We start from the raw sequence: 17,486 nt of genomic DNA, 5'->3' as shown, positions 1-17,486 counted from the left end.
GGCCCACTCACTCTGCTCAATTCTCAGGGCTCTTTATTTACCAGAGGAAAATGAGGTTTCTTGCCTACGGGTTCTAGAGAGGCAGATTCACAATACAAATTAATATGCCACGACTGTTGAGACTGCAGCCAGCGCAATACACGGAATTCTCCTAAACCTTCCTTTTAGGGCAACAAACGGAGTGTTGAAACTGATTGGTAATCCATTAAGTTACATCAGTTCCTCTCTGCTGAGACTTCCACGATGCCTCCTCCCTATGGCATTGCACTTTTGGAAGTCTCAGGCCAGTCTGGCTGGCTGTACCATGAAAGTAAGAAGAACAGGGATAGGGTCAGTCTGGGTTTGGAGGACATTCCCTCAATGAAATTAAACTAACTGTGTAGGGGCTGATGGTAGATAAACGATACTGAGATGCATTAAGCTCTCCTTTTTATGTTTATTTCCCCAAGTTATTTTTAGCATTACAGACAGTTCCTAGTTAACAAATGGGTTGGGTTCTGAAAGTTCATTTGTAATTTGGCTGTTTAGATTTTAGAACATACTTTCCCTATAAAAAAACAATGTTATAAATGGTGATGAGACTCCCAGGCTAGTTCTCCAAAGCCTATTTAACCCATAATGTAGCTAAAATACTGTCCTTCCTCAAGGGAAAAAAATTGTTTAATTGCAACATGAGTAATTAAACAAAACAGAGAAAACCATTAGAACTGAATAAGAAGTAGATTTATGTTCATCTTGAGTGATGCTCTTTGCAGAAAACCTAATTTAATTTAAGAAGAGGCCCTTCTAAGGGCTTTTGGGGAACTGCACAGGATTTATCCTATTAGGGAGAAACAGGCACTGGGCTGTCCGAATCTGTGGTTACTGAATACTGCATCATGCAACAGGCTCCCCTTCCTGATTTCAGACTCATTAGGACGTCTCCCTATCAGATTTTGTTTTCCCAAGTGGATTTTCACAGGGAGAAAGCCTCTGGTCAAAGTCCATGAAGGTGGCCTCCTTGGGGTGATTTCTAAATTCCAAATCAATAGGTTAGCATCTATCTGTCCTTGTGCATGTCCTGGGGACGGCAGTGTTCCAGTCCCACCAACCCTGGAGCAGTGACAGGATCAAGCATTGGCACTTCTGAACTTAGAAGCCAAGGTCAGTGTACCTGCGAGGTCCCCTGAGAGCCAACTGGACAGTCCATTCCCTAGCAGCATAATCCTTGCCGGGTGTCTCCTTTTAAACCTCATTAGCCAGTTCTTTGAGTAGATAGATGTGCGTGGGTCCTGAATGTCCCACATCTATACCAGGCCATAGAGAGAGTAATCCTTTCTGCCTGAGGCATGCCAGCCTTGGCCAGAACTGAAGGGTGAATGACTGTGCCTAAACAAACATGCTGGGAACACTCTGTGGGTAGATTGCAAAAATGATCACAATTCTTTCCAACCTTAGATGCCTGTCCCTTTGCAATGTGGTGTTGCAGTATCTCCCATCAAGAGGCGGGGTCTCTTTGCCCACTCCTTGAATCTGGGTTGGCCATGCCTCCTGCTTTGGCCAATGGGATTTTAGCAAACATGCCCCAGGAAGAGGTTAGAAAAACATCTGTGCATTGACCTTGCTCTCTTGCTGCTCTTGGTACCCTGAGACCACTGTGTGAATGAGCCTGAGATAGCTGGATGGAGGATGACAGGCCACAAAGGACTGAGGCACCTTGGCCAACAGTTGGCCAACCACAGGTGTGTGAGACCATCCCTGATCATCCAGCCACTAGCCAATCTACAGCAGACCACAGATAAATGAGACAGCCCAGCAGAGATCAGCTGAGCCAGCCCAGACCAGTGCTGACCAGTCAAATCACAGAACTGTCATGGCTTTAAAACACCAGGTTTTGGGGGTATTATCAAGCAGCAAAAGCTAACTTACACACACAACTGGCTCCAGTCAACGCAGTCTTCAGATATCTTTATTTTGGAATCCATGTATGAACTTTTTTTGCCTAGACTAAGGCTTGTCTCTTACAAATGTGGCAAAATACATCTTCTTCCCTCTTTTTGCCTCCTTAATCAGAAATTGAAGTTCGGACCACTCAGCCCAAACTGCAGGCTTTGAAATGGGTGCTTTGGAAATCATGACATTTTTCAATTTTGTACACACTTTGTGACTGACAGGTAGGTTTTAAGTCAATGAATACACAATCAAACTGTAACTGCAACTTAAGGTACAGGCAAAATCCGTTAGCTCAGTACTAAAGTGCACAGGTTGTGTTATCTCACAATGCATTATCGTTCCCTGATAATTTATCACAAGGGAAACCACAACTCTTGTTCATGGAGAAAGCAACAGTCTTTGGATAAAATCACTTGCAGTCCGGGAATTGATGGCGAAAGCGGCTTGAATGATTCTCCTAACTGAGCCCACTCGGCAAAGCAGCCTTTGATTTTCAACGTGAAGACAAGAGGAATGAGAGTTCTGCGCACAAGCATCCTCTCTTCATTCATGGGCCCCAGAAGCACACAACAGGAGGGGCTGCCACATTGGCCCTGCGGTCACTCACATGATCCCCACAGAAATCCCAGATCCTCTCCCTCAAGGGGAGCATTCCTCCAGAGAAGCTGGAGTGCATGGGGAAGATACCGTCTCCAGCGTTGTCTCTATGATGACACATATCCACCCTGACAGCCCTAAATGCTCATAAATGTCAAAACCCGGGTGTTTGAGTGTTGACGATGAAGCCCGCAGATTTCATGGCCCCTTTCGGTTCTCCTCAGGCCTCCGACACAGGCAAAGTCCCTCTGCTTCCCAGCTAGATTTATTTTCAAGGGCTTAGCTCTGAGGGACGATGGGAATGTTTCAGCATGAGTGCTCCTGACCACAAGGAAAAAAAGCCCCCAGTACATTTCACAAAGACATCAGCCAGGATTCTGCAGAGTCCATTCTTTCAGGAACAAAATTGCATTTTATGAAGCCGTCCCTTTTCTGTTTCATCTGTCAAGCAGGTTTGCTGAGAATAATTTAAATTTCATGCAGCAGCAACTGTGGGGCATTGGGGCTTCCCTTCAGACCCACAAACAAGTCTGGCAGTGGAGTCGCAGTTCTGCTTCTCGGGAGCACCCTGCCCCTGCGGTCCAGACCATCGAAAGACCAGACACACAGTGGTGGGCCAGGGATGGGATGCCATGCCGGTTTCTTAGCATGACCTCATGCCGCATCAGACAGGGGATGGGGTCAGGCCAACGCATCTTTCTTCAGCCTCCCAGCACCAACCACCAGCAGGGGACAGGTTTCCCCGCAAATGTATGGATAACTGGGTAGACCCAGTCAATGGTTTAACTTTCTAAAATTAACTTTTATCGAGTGCTTACCATATGGTAGGTAGTGTTTTAAGCTTTTCTATGCACATTAATTTAGCCAGTTCTCACATCATCCCCATGAGGAGGATACTATGATTATTCCCAATTCTTAGAGACAAAGAAACTGAGGTTCAGAGACATACTCAACTTCTAAGTGGCGGAGCTAGGATTCAGTCCCAGTGCTGTCAGACTCAAAAGCTTGAAGCTCTCAGCAGTGGTGAAATGCTGAGTCGACATAACCTTTGTCTTAAATTTTCTCACCTATACCACAGAGGTAAATGTGCCCACTTTCTGGCCTGAAATCTCTTGCTTGCTATCAGCTGGGTGGATGAGCTGATGGAAAAGTTACCATAACAATGCTGCAATCATGGTTACCATGGTGAATGCATTCTGCCAGGCAGCCTGGAGTGGGAAGAGGAGCTGGCCCAGGCTGGTTCTGATTCTAACTCACTGGGTGACCTCAGCAGGCCACATTTTCTTTGGGCCTCACTACTGTGACCTGTAGAATGAGGGGCTGGAGGACGTGGTCACTCTGCTCCTCTTAGGCTCTTGGAACTTGTGTCCTGGGGAGGCCGTCGATTGGTCTGAGCCATGAGTGTGTGTTGGGGGGCTAGGGTGAGTCCACCAGACCCTCCCTGTACTTCAGCAGCCCAGGAGTCTGCTTGTCCAACTGGCCTTTCCTCAAGACATGTGAGGAATCTTTAGGCCACAGACAAATGAAGAAGTAGAAAAATCAATTCAGGCCTGAAGTAGCAGTGACGGAAAGAATTGTCATCACCTCATCGGCCAGCCGCTGGGAGCACAGCCAGCCTCCCCACCCAGAGAGCCTGGCAGGAGCCGGCCCCTGCCTGGGAAGGTGACCAGGCCCACAGGGCTGGGTGGGGAGGGTGATGGCATGGGATGCCTCAGCCCCCAGGGCACGTGATGTTCACCCTGCACCCTGCCCAGCCAAGAGGGGACACTAAGGCCTGACAGTACTGACACTAGTCCCCCAGTCACCTTCCTCAGGGACAGTTGCTGAGTTTCCAAGTGTGGCTCTGGCCCGCATGTGGCTCTAGACCCTTCACCCAGGAAACCCAGTGGATACATTCCAGCAGCTGTCCCCATACTCTGGCAAGCTGGGACACAGCTCTGCTCCTGGCTTCCACCCTGCCGACCTCGCCCACCCACCCCACCATCCCCTGGAGTGCGGTTTCAGCTCTGTTTCCAAAATGGGCTTTCCTTAGAGGAAAGGGCCCCAGAGCTGGAAAAAAGCTTTAAACTCCCTTCCCTTGGTCACTTGGCTGTATCAGTCTCAGTCTGGAGTTCACTAGATGGCCTCTTCCCTGCAGCTCCCTCCTGCCTACAGAGCATCTGGAATCCCAGCCAAGGGGTAGGTTTGAGATGCCCTTTCCTTTCCTTGCTTTCTTGGGGCCTGGCTGCTGTGTCTTTTCTGAAGACCTGCCTTTTCCTCTTGGTGAGGTTAGAAATGAACACCGTTCAGGCTGGGCATGGTGGCTCACGTCTATAATACCGGCACTTTGGGAGGCCAAGGTGGGTGGATCACTTGAGGTCAGGAGTTCAAGACCAGCCTGGACAACATGGTGAAACCCTGTCTCTACTGAAGAAAAGAAAAAAAAAGGACATGAACACCTTTCTCTAAGGGGGTAGAGTCTCGTCCCATAGGCCTCACCTGGTTGATAGTGACAATGGTGATAGGAAGAGGTCAGCACCGATACAGGTCTCGCCTTACCACATGCCAGGTTCTGCTTGTTCTGAGCACTTCACACAGGTTTTAACCCACACAGTCCTCACAGCAACTCTGCTCGCAAGTACAATGACCTCTTCCCATTTTACAGAAGTGAGGCCCAGAGAGGTCAGGTAACCTGTCCAGGGTCACGCAGATAGCAAGTGGTAGAATGGAATTCAAATCCAGGCAGTCTGTCTCCAAAGTCTGGCCCTATCCACTGCACTAAGCTTCCCCTGCCAATAACCTCAGGGGGAGAGACATTCTTGGGTCATTTGGTCACACTGTCCAGGCCACAGATTTGTTATACACAAGGAGCCGTGAGCTCCCCGAGGACAAGAGTCAGCCAGCCCTGGCCTGCTCAGTAAAGACCCACATTGTTGACCAGGGAAACCGCAAATACCTGGGCCTGGGCCTGCCCATGAATTGACGTGGTCTTGGCACGGAGTCAAACACACAGGCTAGAGGACAGGCCTCTGGGCGGGCAGGAGCCAGGCTAGAACGGCAGGAAGGCACTGTGGCCCAAATCTGCCAGGGGTGCCTGGGAAGCCAGTACTGCTGTCCTCCCTCCCCCCACCCAGTGCTCCTGGGCACCAAGGGACCGGAGCGTAATCCGGGGAATCAAACAAGCCCCTGCAGGAAAGAGGCTGGGCTGGAGGCAGAATTCAGTTCCTCTGTTGTGACATGTCAAGGAGCGGGCTGTCCTCACAGGCATGAACTTTCGTACCCTCTCCCCTTCCTGGCCACCCTGCCCAGTCCCTGCCCCAGCTGTTGTTTTCTGTCTGTGGCTAGGTTCCTTTCCTCTCATGTGGCTGTGGTTTGGGGTCAGGCCAGTCAAGGATGGTGACTGTCAAGCCACTCTGGAGCAAAGGGGGAGCTCTGTGGACAGCACAGCCCTGGGGGGGAGCCCCAGCACCGAGCCCCTCCACTTCGTCCCCCAGAGCAGCCCAACACCATCCCAGAAAAGGCATGCATCCTTAAAAGGTCAGACGTCTTCAAGAGGGCTTCTGGGCCCAGCCTCTCTCTCCCACCTGGAGCCCCAAGCAATCGGTTCCAGTGGCTGCCATTCTCCATATGGCCAACAGCTGGCCCTGCAGAGCACCTGCCAGATGTGGCCAGCGGGGCCAGCGGCTGGCCTTACTGGGTAGAGGTCACCGAGTCAGACCAGCGCTTGGGCTGGCGCCCAGGGGAGGAATGTGTTTGGCTGGCCTGGGGGCAGCATGCCCAAATAATCCTCCATCTCCTCTCCCCTGTCCAACATTCTTTCCCTCCCCGCCTCAGTGGGGTAGTGTTTTCATAACAGGAAAATAAAATCAATAAGGCACTGCAGCAAGATGTCAGTGCGCTCCGAGCCGGCCTCCAATAGCTCCATTGTCTCGGCCTCCACCGGGCTCTGTGGCCAGCAGCACTCACAGTTATTAATGGGAAGCAGGGCTGAAAGGGAGTTTTGAAAACCAGGAGACAAAGGCTCAGCACACCTGGAGTGCGGCTTTCCAGTGCCACAGCCACCTCACAATGGCCGGGCTGGGGCTCCCCGCCTTTAACTTCTCTGGCAACTTTTCTGAAAGCAGGAAAAGAAAAGCCTAAACACACCCACATGTGCACACACACACTCATGCACACACACATGCATGCACACACACACATCCTTGCACATACACGAGCGTACATGCACACTGCCCCAAGGGGGCTCCTGGGAGGCGGCTCTGAATGGCCAGCAGAGGCAAAGGCAGCCTGCATAGCCCCTGCTCGCTGAGGAAGCAGGATAGGCACCAATGGGCTTCCTGCCACAGCCATGGCCAGGGGCCCGTCCCTCCAGGACTCAGGCTGCCTGAGGGGCTCTGAGCAGCCAGCATGATGGGGGACCAGCTCAGCCCAAGGCCAAGCAAGAGCCGTGGCAACACTGTTTTCCACATTCCGTTCAGCAACACAGGCTGGCCTCTGTTGCCATTCCCAAGGCTAGAGCTGCCTCTTCTAAAAGAAATGGGAATGACCTGGAGCTGACATCCCTGCGGTCAGCTGTGGGGATAAGTCCTGGGTCCTCTGCAGAAAGGTCCCACAGCCTTGGACCAGCAGCCTTGGACCAGCCCTTAGAAGGCCCACTGAGCCCTTGCTGTGCCTCAGTGTCCTCAACTGTAAGGCAGGGATGATAAAAGTACTGACTCATCGTGCTGTGGCAAGGCTCAGAAGAGACAATGGATATGAGAACACGTGGCCCAGTGGTTAATAAAGGGTGGGTTTATCACCCTTTATGACTATTACTGCTTATCAGTATCTTCTTGCAAACCCAAGTTACTAGCACCCCCAGGGACGCTTGCATGGTCTCAATTTATCTATTTAGGAACCCTGGATTGCCATCTTGGAGTTCCACTATTAACTTTACCTATTAAATAACAACTAATTAACATGGCATAGGACAATGAGTGGCCTCAGCATCTGCTTATCTTCCTACAAGTCAGTCACAGAGAAAGACTTCATGGATAATAAAACCCTCGTGAATGCTCGCAAAGTTGCCAGGCCCGGGTCCTGGGAGGACAAGACTCTGGAGGACTCAGGGTCTGGAGCGCAGGCTGCCCCTCTGGAGCCTGTGGGGCTGGCCTGAGCCTTCAGGGAGACAGGGTCCCTCTACCCGGCTCCTGCTCAGAGATGACGCCAGGTCTTACCTTGGTGGTGACCGCAGAGGCAGAGCTGGCCACGAGGCTGGTGATGGCCTCGCTACTGCCGGTGGTGCAGGGAGCAGGAGCTGTAGCAGGGGTGGGCAGCCGGGAGGGCACCACGGGCAGTGGCAGGAGGCCAGGCCGGGCGCTGAGGCTGCTGGCTGTGCCGCCACCAGCCCCCGAGGTGACGCTGCAGATGCTGGTGGTCCCATGCGTCCCGTTGACGCTCCACTCACGGCGGTCCCAGCCCACCCGGTAATCTCTTTCGAAGCGGCTATGGTGCCGGGACATCTCGGTGGGCCGAGGCGGCTTCTCACAGGGAAACAGAGCCCCGACCTGCGGTGACAGGGTGGAGAGAAGGGTGATTTAGGACTGGAGCAGCCAGCGACAATGGACAGCATCCATGAAGCCCCTTCTCTGGGTTCAATAACAGGCTTCAAACATTAGCTCATTTCAGAGTCACACAAGCCCACAAAGCATAGGTCATTAATTAGCCCCACTTCACAGACAAGGAATACATGATTTGCCCAGGATCCTGTGGCCAAAGTAAGTAGGCAGGATTTGAATCCAGTCACAGTTAAAAGTGATACTGTTGGTTCTGCCACGTCTCACTGCCCTGAACGACACAAATGTGCATATTTTAATTATGGTTGGGACTTTACCCCCTCCATCCCCACTGTGAAAAAAGAGCCGTGAACTCCTCAGGACGTGTTTTCCTCAACCACATGATAGGGTACAGCCACCCGCGTGTGGAGACTCACTTTATAGTGGACAAAGCCCTTTATAGAAAGCTCTCTTCCTCCCACAGTGGCCTGTGAGGTGGCAGGGCATGGACGGTTCCCAGTTGAGGGTCGAGGGACCTCACTGAGAATAAGTTATCCCTCGAGGTTCGAGTACTAGAAAGTGATAAAGAGTCCAGGATCCCCAGCCTTCAGATCCTAGTCGCAAAGGGTGTTAGCCTCCAGGAGTGGAGTTCCCTTTCGTAGTCACAGTCCTGTGATTTGATCTTGGGCAGCATTAGAGACCCGTGTACCCTGGCCTCTGTTAACCAGACCATCTCCCACACGGCTCTCCTCAACCTCTAAGCATAAGGTCCTTTCATGTTGTCAGGGAGACCTGGACACGCCATGATATTTGGAAGGGCTTCTGACTCACCAAAGATTGCATTTTGCTCAGTATTACTATGATTTGCCGGGTTCCCTGCCCACCCTTGATCAGGAAGGCTGTAAAGACACAGGGAGGCTGTTGGTTGCAGAGGCCACGGAGAGGCAGAGGCAGAGGGAAGAGGGCGTGGCCATGCCAGGGCACGAGTGATGGTGGGTTAGGGTAGGGGTCTGCATCACACCCACAGCCCAGGCACAGCCCAGGCACAGCTTGGTGCCTTTGGCCTTTTGTATTCTCCAACTGTTTTCCAGTCTGGGGGTGAGCGCCCAGAAGTCCTGGTTCCCAGCTCCTTTTCCTACCCTGCCAGCCCAGCTCAGCCCTGGGGAGGCACCCTGGAATTGCTGGCCAGCGGACAGATGGGCCACTTTATTTTAAAAATATCTATCTATAAAGCCTGTTCCTACTGTGGACTTTGCACATCCAGACCTAGTTGTCAACTTCTAGTGCCATGGAGCCAGGGCCTGTGCCCAACCCAAGCAGCCTCCTACCCATGTTCTACTTGCATGCTGGCCTGTGCCCTGGTGGCCATCATCCCCTCTGCCAGGCAGACCCGAAACCACCCTGCAGCCCAGTTGAAGCCTGCAGCCCCGCCTGAAATAGAGCTGACCATAACTTCTTCAGCTGGATGTGGTGTCACTATTTATTTCACTATTATGCTTTCTGGCTTACACAGTGTCACAAAAATTCTCTTTAAAAAGTCTATCCAGGCTGGGTGTGGTGGTTCACGCCTGTAATCCCAGCACTTTGGGAGGCCAAGGCGGGTGGATCACGAGGGCAAGAGATCGAGACCATCCTGGCCAACATGGTGAAACTCTGTCTCTACTAAAAATACAAAAATTAGTCAGGTGTGGTGGCACGCACCTATAGTACCAGCTACTCAGGGGCTGAGGCAGGAGAATCGCTTGAACCTGGGAGGCAGATGTTGCAGTGATCCGAGATCGCACCACTGCCCTTCAGCCTGTCGACAGAGCAAGACTCCGTCTTAAAATAAAAGAAAAAAAGTCTGTCTAATATTACCTGGTTAAAAAATAAAAATCATTTCCCTTTTGATCTCCCCACATAAACTTTTTCGGCTGAGCTTCTTGATGGCATTGTCTAAACTTAGCTCCAGTTTCCTAGTCCTGTTCACTCTGTGACCTGCTCTGCTGTGGCCTTCGCCCTGGCCACTCCATGGGAACTGTTCTCATTGAAGTCCAGGGTGACCTGCTTGCTAAGTCCAAGGGGACATTTATGCCGCTGTCCTCGACTTCCCTCACATGCGACGTGGCTGATCTTCCTTGCTTTCCAGAGCCCTCCTCTGCAGTTTTGGTGATACCAGCCCTCTCCCAGCCCTCTGCCTCCCTCTCGGCTGCTCCTTCTCAGTCTCCTTGGTGGGCTCTTCGTCCTCAGCTCATTATTTAAAAGCTGGGGCTCCTTGGGGTTCCAGATCTCCTCCTCCGTTTCTCCCTGGATGATCTCAGCCCTCCATCCCCTCTTTCCAGATAACTTCCAAGGCTACCTTTGCAGCTCTCCTCTCTCTTAAGCACCACCCCCACCTCCCTGCAGCCTGCTGCACACCTTCCCCCAGCTGTTCCATAGGTGCCTAAACACCCAGAGTTGCTAAAGTAGCGCAACATTCCTTTGTCCAAACACCCATCCTCAGGCATTCCCTCCCTCAGAGAAAGCTGCCTCTATCTCCTCACCTCCATCCCCCTATTCGACAGCCAAGTCTTAGATTCCTCTGCCTCAGTTGCTCTCAAATCTACCCCCTTCTCCATCTACAGCCACGACCTTCCGTCACTGTCTCCCAGTGTCTCCTTATTTCAGCTTGCCTGCCTGCCTGCCCCCAGTCTTGCCCTTCTCAGCCATTCTCTACTCAAATGCCCACAGGAGTTTTGCAAAGGGCAACTCTGATCATGATACTTGACTTTCCTGCTTTAAATCCTGTCCATCAATGTAAGGTTCCAGCTCTTCCTGGTGGCCCAGAAGAGGATCTGGTCGGGCTCCCTTTTCTAGCATCCCCTCTCATTCATCCCGTCCTGTCCCAGAGGCCATGGCCCATCATTTCAAATGCCTTAGTTTCTGAAGCCTCATGTCCCCTTTCAGCTCAGGGTCCAAGTCCACAGTGCTCTTTTGCCAGGAATGGCTTCTGACTGTCCCCTGGCTACAGCCTATGACCCACCCAGCTCAGGAACTGATTATTCTAGAAGTCTGTACTTACTTTTCCCCTTCTGGGTCAGGTGAGAGACTCTCCTCCAGTGCCCTGAGCAAACGGTACCCACCCTCCCTACAGCCACGGCTGCTGTCTATCTGTTACCTTGACAACAGGGCCTGGGTCCTCATTCTCTGTGTGACCCCAGCAACTTGAACAGTGCCTGGCAAAGAAGGGTGTTCAGTATCTGTGTGCTGAATGAATGATTAAACAAATGCTTGTTTTTTCTTAATTGCTGAGCACTTCCAGAGAGGACAAACACATTTGTGTGAAGAGAAAACCTCAGACACAGAAAGAAATGTTGAGTCTCCTGACTGGAAGTTCCATGTAGGTGCTGGAGTAAGAAAACATCCTACCTTAGCCTGGGCACGGGGGCTCATGCCTGTAATCCCAGCACTTTGGGAGGCTAAGGCGGGAGGATCACTTGAGGCCAGGAATTCAAGACCAGCCTGGCCGACATGGTGAAACCCCATCTCTACCAAAAAAAACAAGAAAATTAACTGGGCATGGTGGCGTGTGTCTGTAGTCCCAGCTACTCAGGAAGCTGAGGCATGAGAATCGCTTGAACCCAGGAGGTGGAGGTTGCAGTAAGCCAAGATCGTGCCACTACACGTCAGCCTGGGTGACAGAGTGAGAAAAAATTAAAAAGAGAGAGAGGGACAGAGAGAGAGAGAAAATGTCTACAGTCCTAGTAAATCAGACCTTGAGCCTCCAAGGACAGGCCTGAACAGAGAATATCTGCATGTCGAGATGAGCTGGGCTCATAGTGTAGACGCCTCTCCCAAGGCTGACCTGCCAACAAGGGGCTCGTGCTGATTATCACAGCCTCAGGGACACTGCCTCCCTAGGGTTGGATCCTAACGTGGCAGAGAGGATGTTATGTATTCATCACAGTATGTCCTCTTTCTGGGCACAAGGAGGAACTCTCCCAGCTGCCACTGCAGTTAAGTTGGGCTCCTGTGTCTGGAGTCTGGTGGATAGGATGGGTGGGGAGGTGATGGAGACTGCTTCCAGACCTGGCCCTTTACAAACATCTATGACCCTCAGTTCCCTTTGCTTGTCATGGCAACCTTGGAGGCCACACATTCCAGATGGTGCCACCATCTGATGGAAGAGCGTTTTCCTGGGCACACTGGATGTTGCATAATGGGGGCGTGAATCTTTGTTGTGATAATGCGCTGAGATTGGCAGTGTATGTGTTACCTAAGCACAGCCTAGCCTGGCCTGACTGATGTGATAAATCAGCCTCTACCTTCCCACAAAACAACACAACCTCACATATCGCCAAAGAAGCCATCTCCTTCCAGCTGGGGAGGATGGAGGTGAGGAGGGTATGCACTGAGGGCGGCCAGCAACGCTGCTCCCCTGAGACATGCCTGGATGTGCTTGGGATCAGGTCAAAGGGGTCTCCTAGGCCCCAGGAAAACCTCTCCACTCTGTCTTGGGGACCACCTGCTGGGCCATGCTGTGCCCACACCTTACAGTTCTGGTGCATGAAAGCAAAGCCCAGGCCCCAGCGCCCTTCACCTCCCAACACTCCCACCCCCCACCCTGATGCTTGGCTCCTCAAGTCTCCTTTAAATGCCAGGCAGGAGATGGAGACTCGGGGCCTGGAGCCCAGAATCTAGTTTCAGCCTCATTAGGTGTACTCAAAACAAAGGTCAAGAATTTGCATGCCAGCATTTCGGTGAGACTTCATTCCTCAATTTAATTTCCCCTTTCACACGTCATGAAAGAAAGGTGTTGCACGGTTTACTCTGAATGAGATGGCAGACTGCCAGCACCAGAGATGGCAACTTAAGTATTTTCTGCTGGGCACCGAGCCACTGTGCCACAAGGTTCCATGGGCATACATGTGTGCCCAGAGTGGTGTTGAGGGAGGCATCGGAAGTGCTAGCTGTGGCAGAAGGAGGCCTGGAATGGACGAGGTACCTTAGATGAGACTGGTCAAGCAATTACCGACAAAATACATCAAAAAGCTTCCTTGTCAAGGTGAGCCCCCTTTCCTGGCAGGCTGCCCATGAATTGGCAGAACCTGGCACAGGGCCCTTCACCAAGGTGGGGAGCAGGCTGAGCAGTAGCCATCCCTTTGTATGGAGGGGACCATTTGCAAAGACACTAGGACTCGAACCTGGGTGGGGTTAGTGCCTTGCTAGCACCTGTTTAAATTACACGCACACGTGAAGAAAACGCTCTAGAGCCTAGAAAATCTTGTATTCACAGGTGGAAATAGGCCATGCTGAGGTGCAGGGTAGAAACAGTTCAGAGCTCGTCCTGGGTGAAATATGAAAGGCCTCACAGGTATTTTACGTGCCAACTTGGCCCTGGCCTTTGGGATCTTGCAGGCAGCAAAACCGATGCTGGCCAGGAGACGGGAGGTGAGGAAGGCCGGCCTTTCCCAGGGGAGGGCAGAACCCTGAATTCTCTTTTGTTTTTTTTTTTTTTTTTTTTTTTTGAGATGGAGTCTTACTCTGTCACCCAGGCTGGAGTGTAGTGCTGCGATCTCAGCTCACCGCAGCCTCCAACTCCCAGGTTCAAGCGAGTCTCCTGCCTCAGCCTCTCGAGTATTATAGGATTACAGGCACCCACCACCACACCCAGCTAATATATATATATTTTTTTTTGGTAGAAATGGGGTTTCACCATTTTGGCCAGGTTGGTCTCAAACTCCTGGCCTCAAGTGATCTGCCTACCTTGGCCTCTCAAAGTGCTGGGATTACAGGTGTGAGCTACCACGCCCAGTCTCCTGAAGTCTCCCCTGTGCATAGAGCCTGCCAGTCAACACCATGCCTGCGCCTCCATGAGGGGGGTCATCTTCATAGCAGTCCGGGACAGACATCAGGCTTTGGCCTCTCAGCTCTGGGCCCAGATTCAGAGAGTCTGGAGCCTGGGCCCTGCACACACAGCTTAGGAAGCCGGCTCAGGCTATCGGGCTCCCCGTTCCCTTCTCTGTGATGCACCTCCCCACCTCCAGGGAGCAGAGAGGAGAAGTGGAAGACCTCCTTACAGAACGGGAGCAAATGTGAAGAACGGGGGGAACACGTCACTGGGAGCTCCCGACAGGCAGAAGCACTTCTCGGAATGTTCAGTCGTTGATCCCGCTGCAACCCAGGCCCCACTTCAGAGCCACATGCTGGCATCTCAATGCACACGGGTGCACCCCAAACCTCAGGACAAGGTCCCCCAGCATCCCCAAATGCAGCAATGCCACATCCACCAGCTCTGGGGAAAATCCCAACGGTCGAGTGCAACTGTCTCACAATTCGGATCATCCCTCAGAGGAGGTGGGGCGGAGGCCAGCGCTGGGGTGTGCCCGACAGCATCCCCAGCCCTGCCAGGAAGGTCTTTCCCTCCCATCACTTATCTCCAGGAGACGGTGAAGGGTGTATTCCCGCCACCTCCCTACTTCTGAGGGATGAGGCCTGGCCTTCCCTTCTGGCTCACCTGCTCACCAAAAAGTGTCCTCCACCTGACAGAGCCCTGACCTCACACCTCCACAGACGAACCTCCCTTCAGGCTGCCTGTTCCTCAGGAATGAATGGAAACTAGCCGCTTCCTTTCCTGTTGGCACATGGGGCCAAATCTTCAGCATCATGGGGTGCCAGAGCATCTGGGAGAGGCAGGAATGAGGGAGCGGTCACCCTGTCCCCAGGGGCTCCTTCTGTTCCCTTGCAGAAGGCAGGTGAGTCTTAACTAGGATCAAAATAAAGATGACAAAGTAGCCTCAGCCCCTGACTTTTAGCTCCCTCCTAAGCCTTCTCCCACTACCTGTCCCTAGAACCCTCATGTCCCAACAGGAACCGGGCAGGTTTACTGGGATAAGGAAAAAGACGCTGTCAAATCCGAAGCGGTATGTGTGGCCTGTTGTCTGCGAACACGCACAGCTCCTGAGGCCCTCTGTGCTAGGTCAGCCAGGATCCTGTAGGGTGGTCTCACTCAGGGACACTGGGAGACACAAGCTGAGGGTGGGGGAAGGTCATCCACCATAAATACCCATGACACAGGGGACCTCTTATCACTAGCCCCAGGGCCTGTCTTGATGGAAGAGCTTCTCCCTGCGGCTCAAGGGCCCTCATGTCCCAGGCCCAGGCTTGCAAAAGGCTTGGGCTACCTGGGGCCTGAGGATATTGCAGGAAGGAAATCCTGGTACCCCAGGCCCAGACTGTGTCTCTAACTGCTCACCAGCTGGTGTGTTGTCAGGGATGTCGGACTCCTGGACACTTGCTAGAGATCAGATCAGCAGCCCTGCCACACAGACCTGCCTGGAAAACCCTCACCATGAATAATTCATGAGTAAATAATTAAGAGCTTCCATGTGTTTGTATAGTCCGTGTGGGGCTGGAACAGAGGAAACAGTGTCCAGGAGCCCTCAGCCCTGGGCCCTGAGAGTCCCTGCTCAGGAACAGGATGCTTCGTGCACCTGAGCTCACGGGCGGGATGGAGGCTGTGTCCGGTGACACACTGTATTCTGGATGCTGGCGGTGGCCCACACATATTAACATGTACCGTGTGTACACACTGTACACAGGATCACAGGTGGCTAATGACCCTTTCCGCGTTCCTATCATTAAGACACGCCAAAGGAGTGGGCGGCCGGCTGTGAGGGCCCCGAAGGCATGATTAATCCACAGGAAGGCAGGGGGCCCGCGCCGCCTCCAGATAGGGAAGCCGAGGTGGCTGGCTGAGGAATGAGCCTCGGCCCGGCCGGCCACGATCGGAAAATGTATGATTGCCTCATTTGGGGGAGACGTGCTGCCAAGTCGATTGGAACAGTCTGTGCTTGTCTTTATTATTTTAGTTTCCCTCTCTGCATCTTTTAGCCTTTCTTCTGGAGCAAAATACTAAACAGCAGCCAGAACACCATCTTGGCAAATGCAACACAAAGGAACTCTCCGGTGTTTCTGGAGAGGCAGCTTGGCCACGACTTGACGTGGATGTTAGCGGGAGGTGGGGATGCCCCTCAGAAATGCCTCCCTGCCTCCTGGGGCTGCTCCAGCCCCCAGTGACTCCCATCCCCACACAGCCCCCACTAGCTCAGAAGTCTTGCTTCTGGCTGAGGCTGGGGTTGAGCCCCACACTGGCCTCCCCTGCTGGACACCTTCTTTGATGAGCCCTCTCTTCTCGGAGCCCACAGAAGCCAGAATTACCAGGCCTAGGACCCCAGCGATGGACTGGCATGTTCCACTCACTGTGTGAGTTCTGATCCTGTCCCTAAAGACAGGGCTACCTCTCCCTCTTCGTTTCCTTCACTGGAGCTGCCCGAGCACAGGGCTGGGCACCCGGGGCGGGGGGCTCAGGGAACACTGGCAGACCAAAGTGACCCTCCCAGGACAGGACACATGGCAGGGCCAGGACTAGGCTGAGGAGAGTGACAGGTGGGGCCAAAATGTATGGAGGCCCCACCCCCACCCCAATCAAGGTCCATCTGTATTTATATTGCCCTGAAAGGGATGAGGGGATGAGTCCTTAAATGATGCCTCACCATCTAGCCCCGGTCCTGACCCTTCACACAGCCTCTAAGGGTGACATATTCCTCGAGGGTGAGGTGTTTGGCACCTCCAAATGAAATGTGGGGGTCATGGGGGCCACGTGTAGGTGCCAGCCTGGACCCAAGACTTCACATTTAAATCCTCTGAGGCAGCAGAAACCCAGGAAACTCTAGAGTACCCCAGGCTGATGCCAGCCTTCTCCAGTTCCACTCTAGGATGAGGAACCTAAGATGTGGATTTATTTTTAGCTCCTTTTCTTAAAATATCAAGGCCCCAGGTGAACTGAAATGTTCTCGTTGTCACATTTCTACTCCCATCCCTGGCCCCCAGTCCTCACCAGCCACCTCGCCATCAGACCCCACTCAGCCAGGGCCAGTGTGAAGATCGCCTAACCAGGTCCTGTGGCTTGGCAGCCACAAGTTTCCAGCAACACCTGCTGCAGGATCCAGGGTCTGAACCCAAATGAGCAGCCTCTACGAGGCTCTCCAGGCAGGGTAAAGAGGGGAGGCAGGGATTCGGCAAGTCCCATTAGAAACCAGAGCTGTGGCCAGGAGTGGTGGCTCACATCTGTAATCCCAGCACTTTGGGAGACCGAGGCGGTTGGATTACTTGAGGTCAGGAGTTCGAGACCAGCCTGGCCAACATGGTGAAACCACGCCTCTACAAAAATACAAAAATTGGCCAGGCGTGATGACAGGCTCCTATAATCCCAGCTACTTGAGAGGCTGAGGCAGGAGGATCGCTTGAACCTGGGAGGCGGAGGTTGCAGTGAGCCAAGATTGTGCCATTGTACTCCAGCCTGGCGACAGAGCAAAACTCCCTCTAAAAAAAAAAAAAAAACCCGAAAGAAAAGAAATGAAACCAGAGCTAGAGCTGTGACCTCTGACGTTTGCGTCCACTCCAGGGCACACAGGTGGCATCAAT

General features: G+C 52.6%; 1 protein-coding gene across 6 annotated transcripts in view; it reads right to left on the bottom strand.

The window, feature by feature from the left end:
* The window catches only part of KLHL29 (kelch like family member 29), a 318,957-nt gene that overhangs the window by 136,328 nt on the left and 165,143 nt on the right, over window positions 1-17,486 (bottom strand). For all 6 annotated transcript variants that reach the window (XM_017893334.1, XM_017893336.1, XM_017893335.1 and 3 more), the window contains one exon: window positions 7,725-8,054. In XM_017893334.1, the coding sequence (XP_017748823.1) occupies window positions 7,725-8,054 (330 nt within the window). The remainder of the gene's footprint in view (window positions 1-7,724; window positions 8,055-17,486) is intronic.

This window comes from Rhinopithecus bieti, unplaced genomic scaffold (assembly GCF_001698545.2).
Source record: "Rhinopithecus bieti isolate Rb0 unplaced genomic scaffold, ASM169854v2 scaffold_23816, whole genome shotgun sequence".
NCBI lineage: Eukaryota > Metazoa > Chordata > Mammalia > Primates > Cercopithecidae > Rhinopithecus > Rhinopithecus bieti.
The sequence above is the reverse complement of the archived record's forward strand: the minus strand, read 5'-3'. Positions and strand labels throughout refer to the sequence as shown.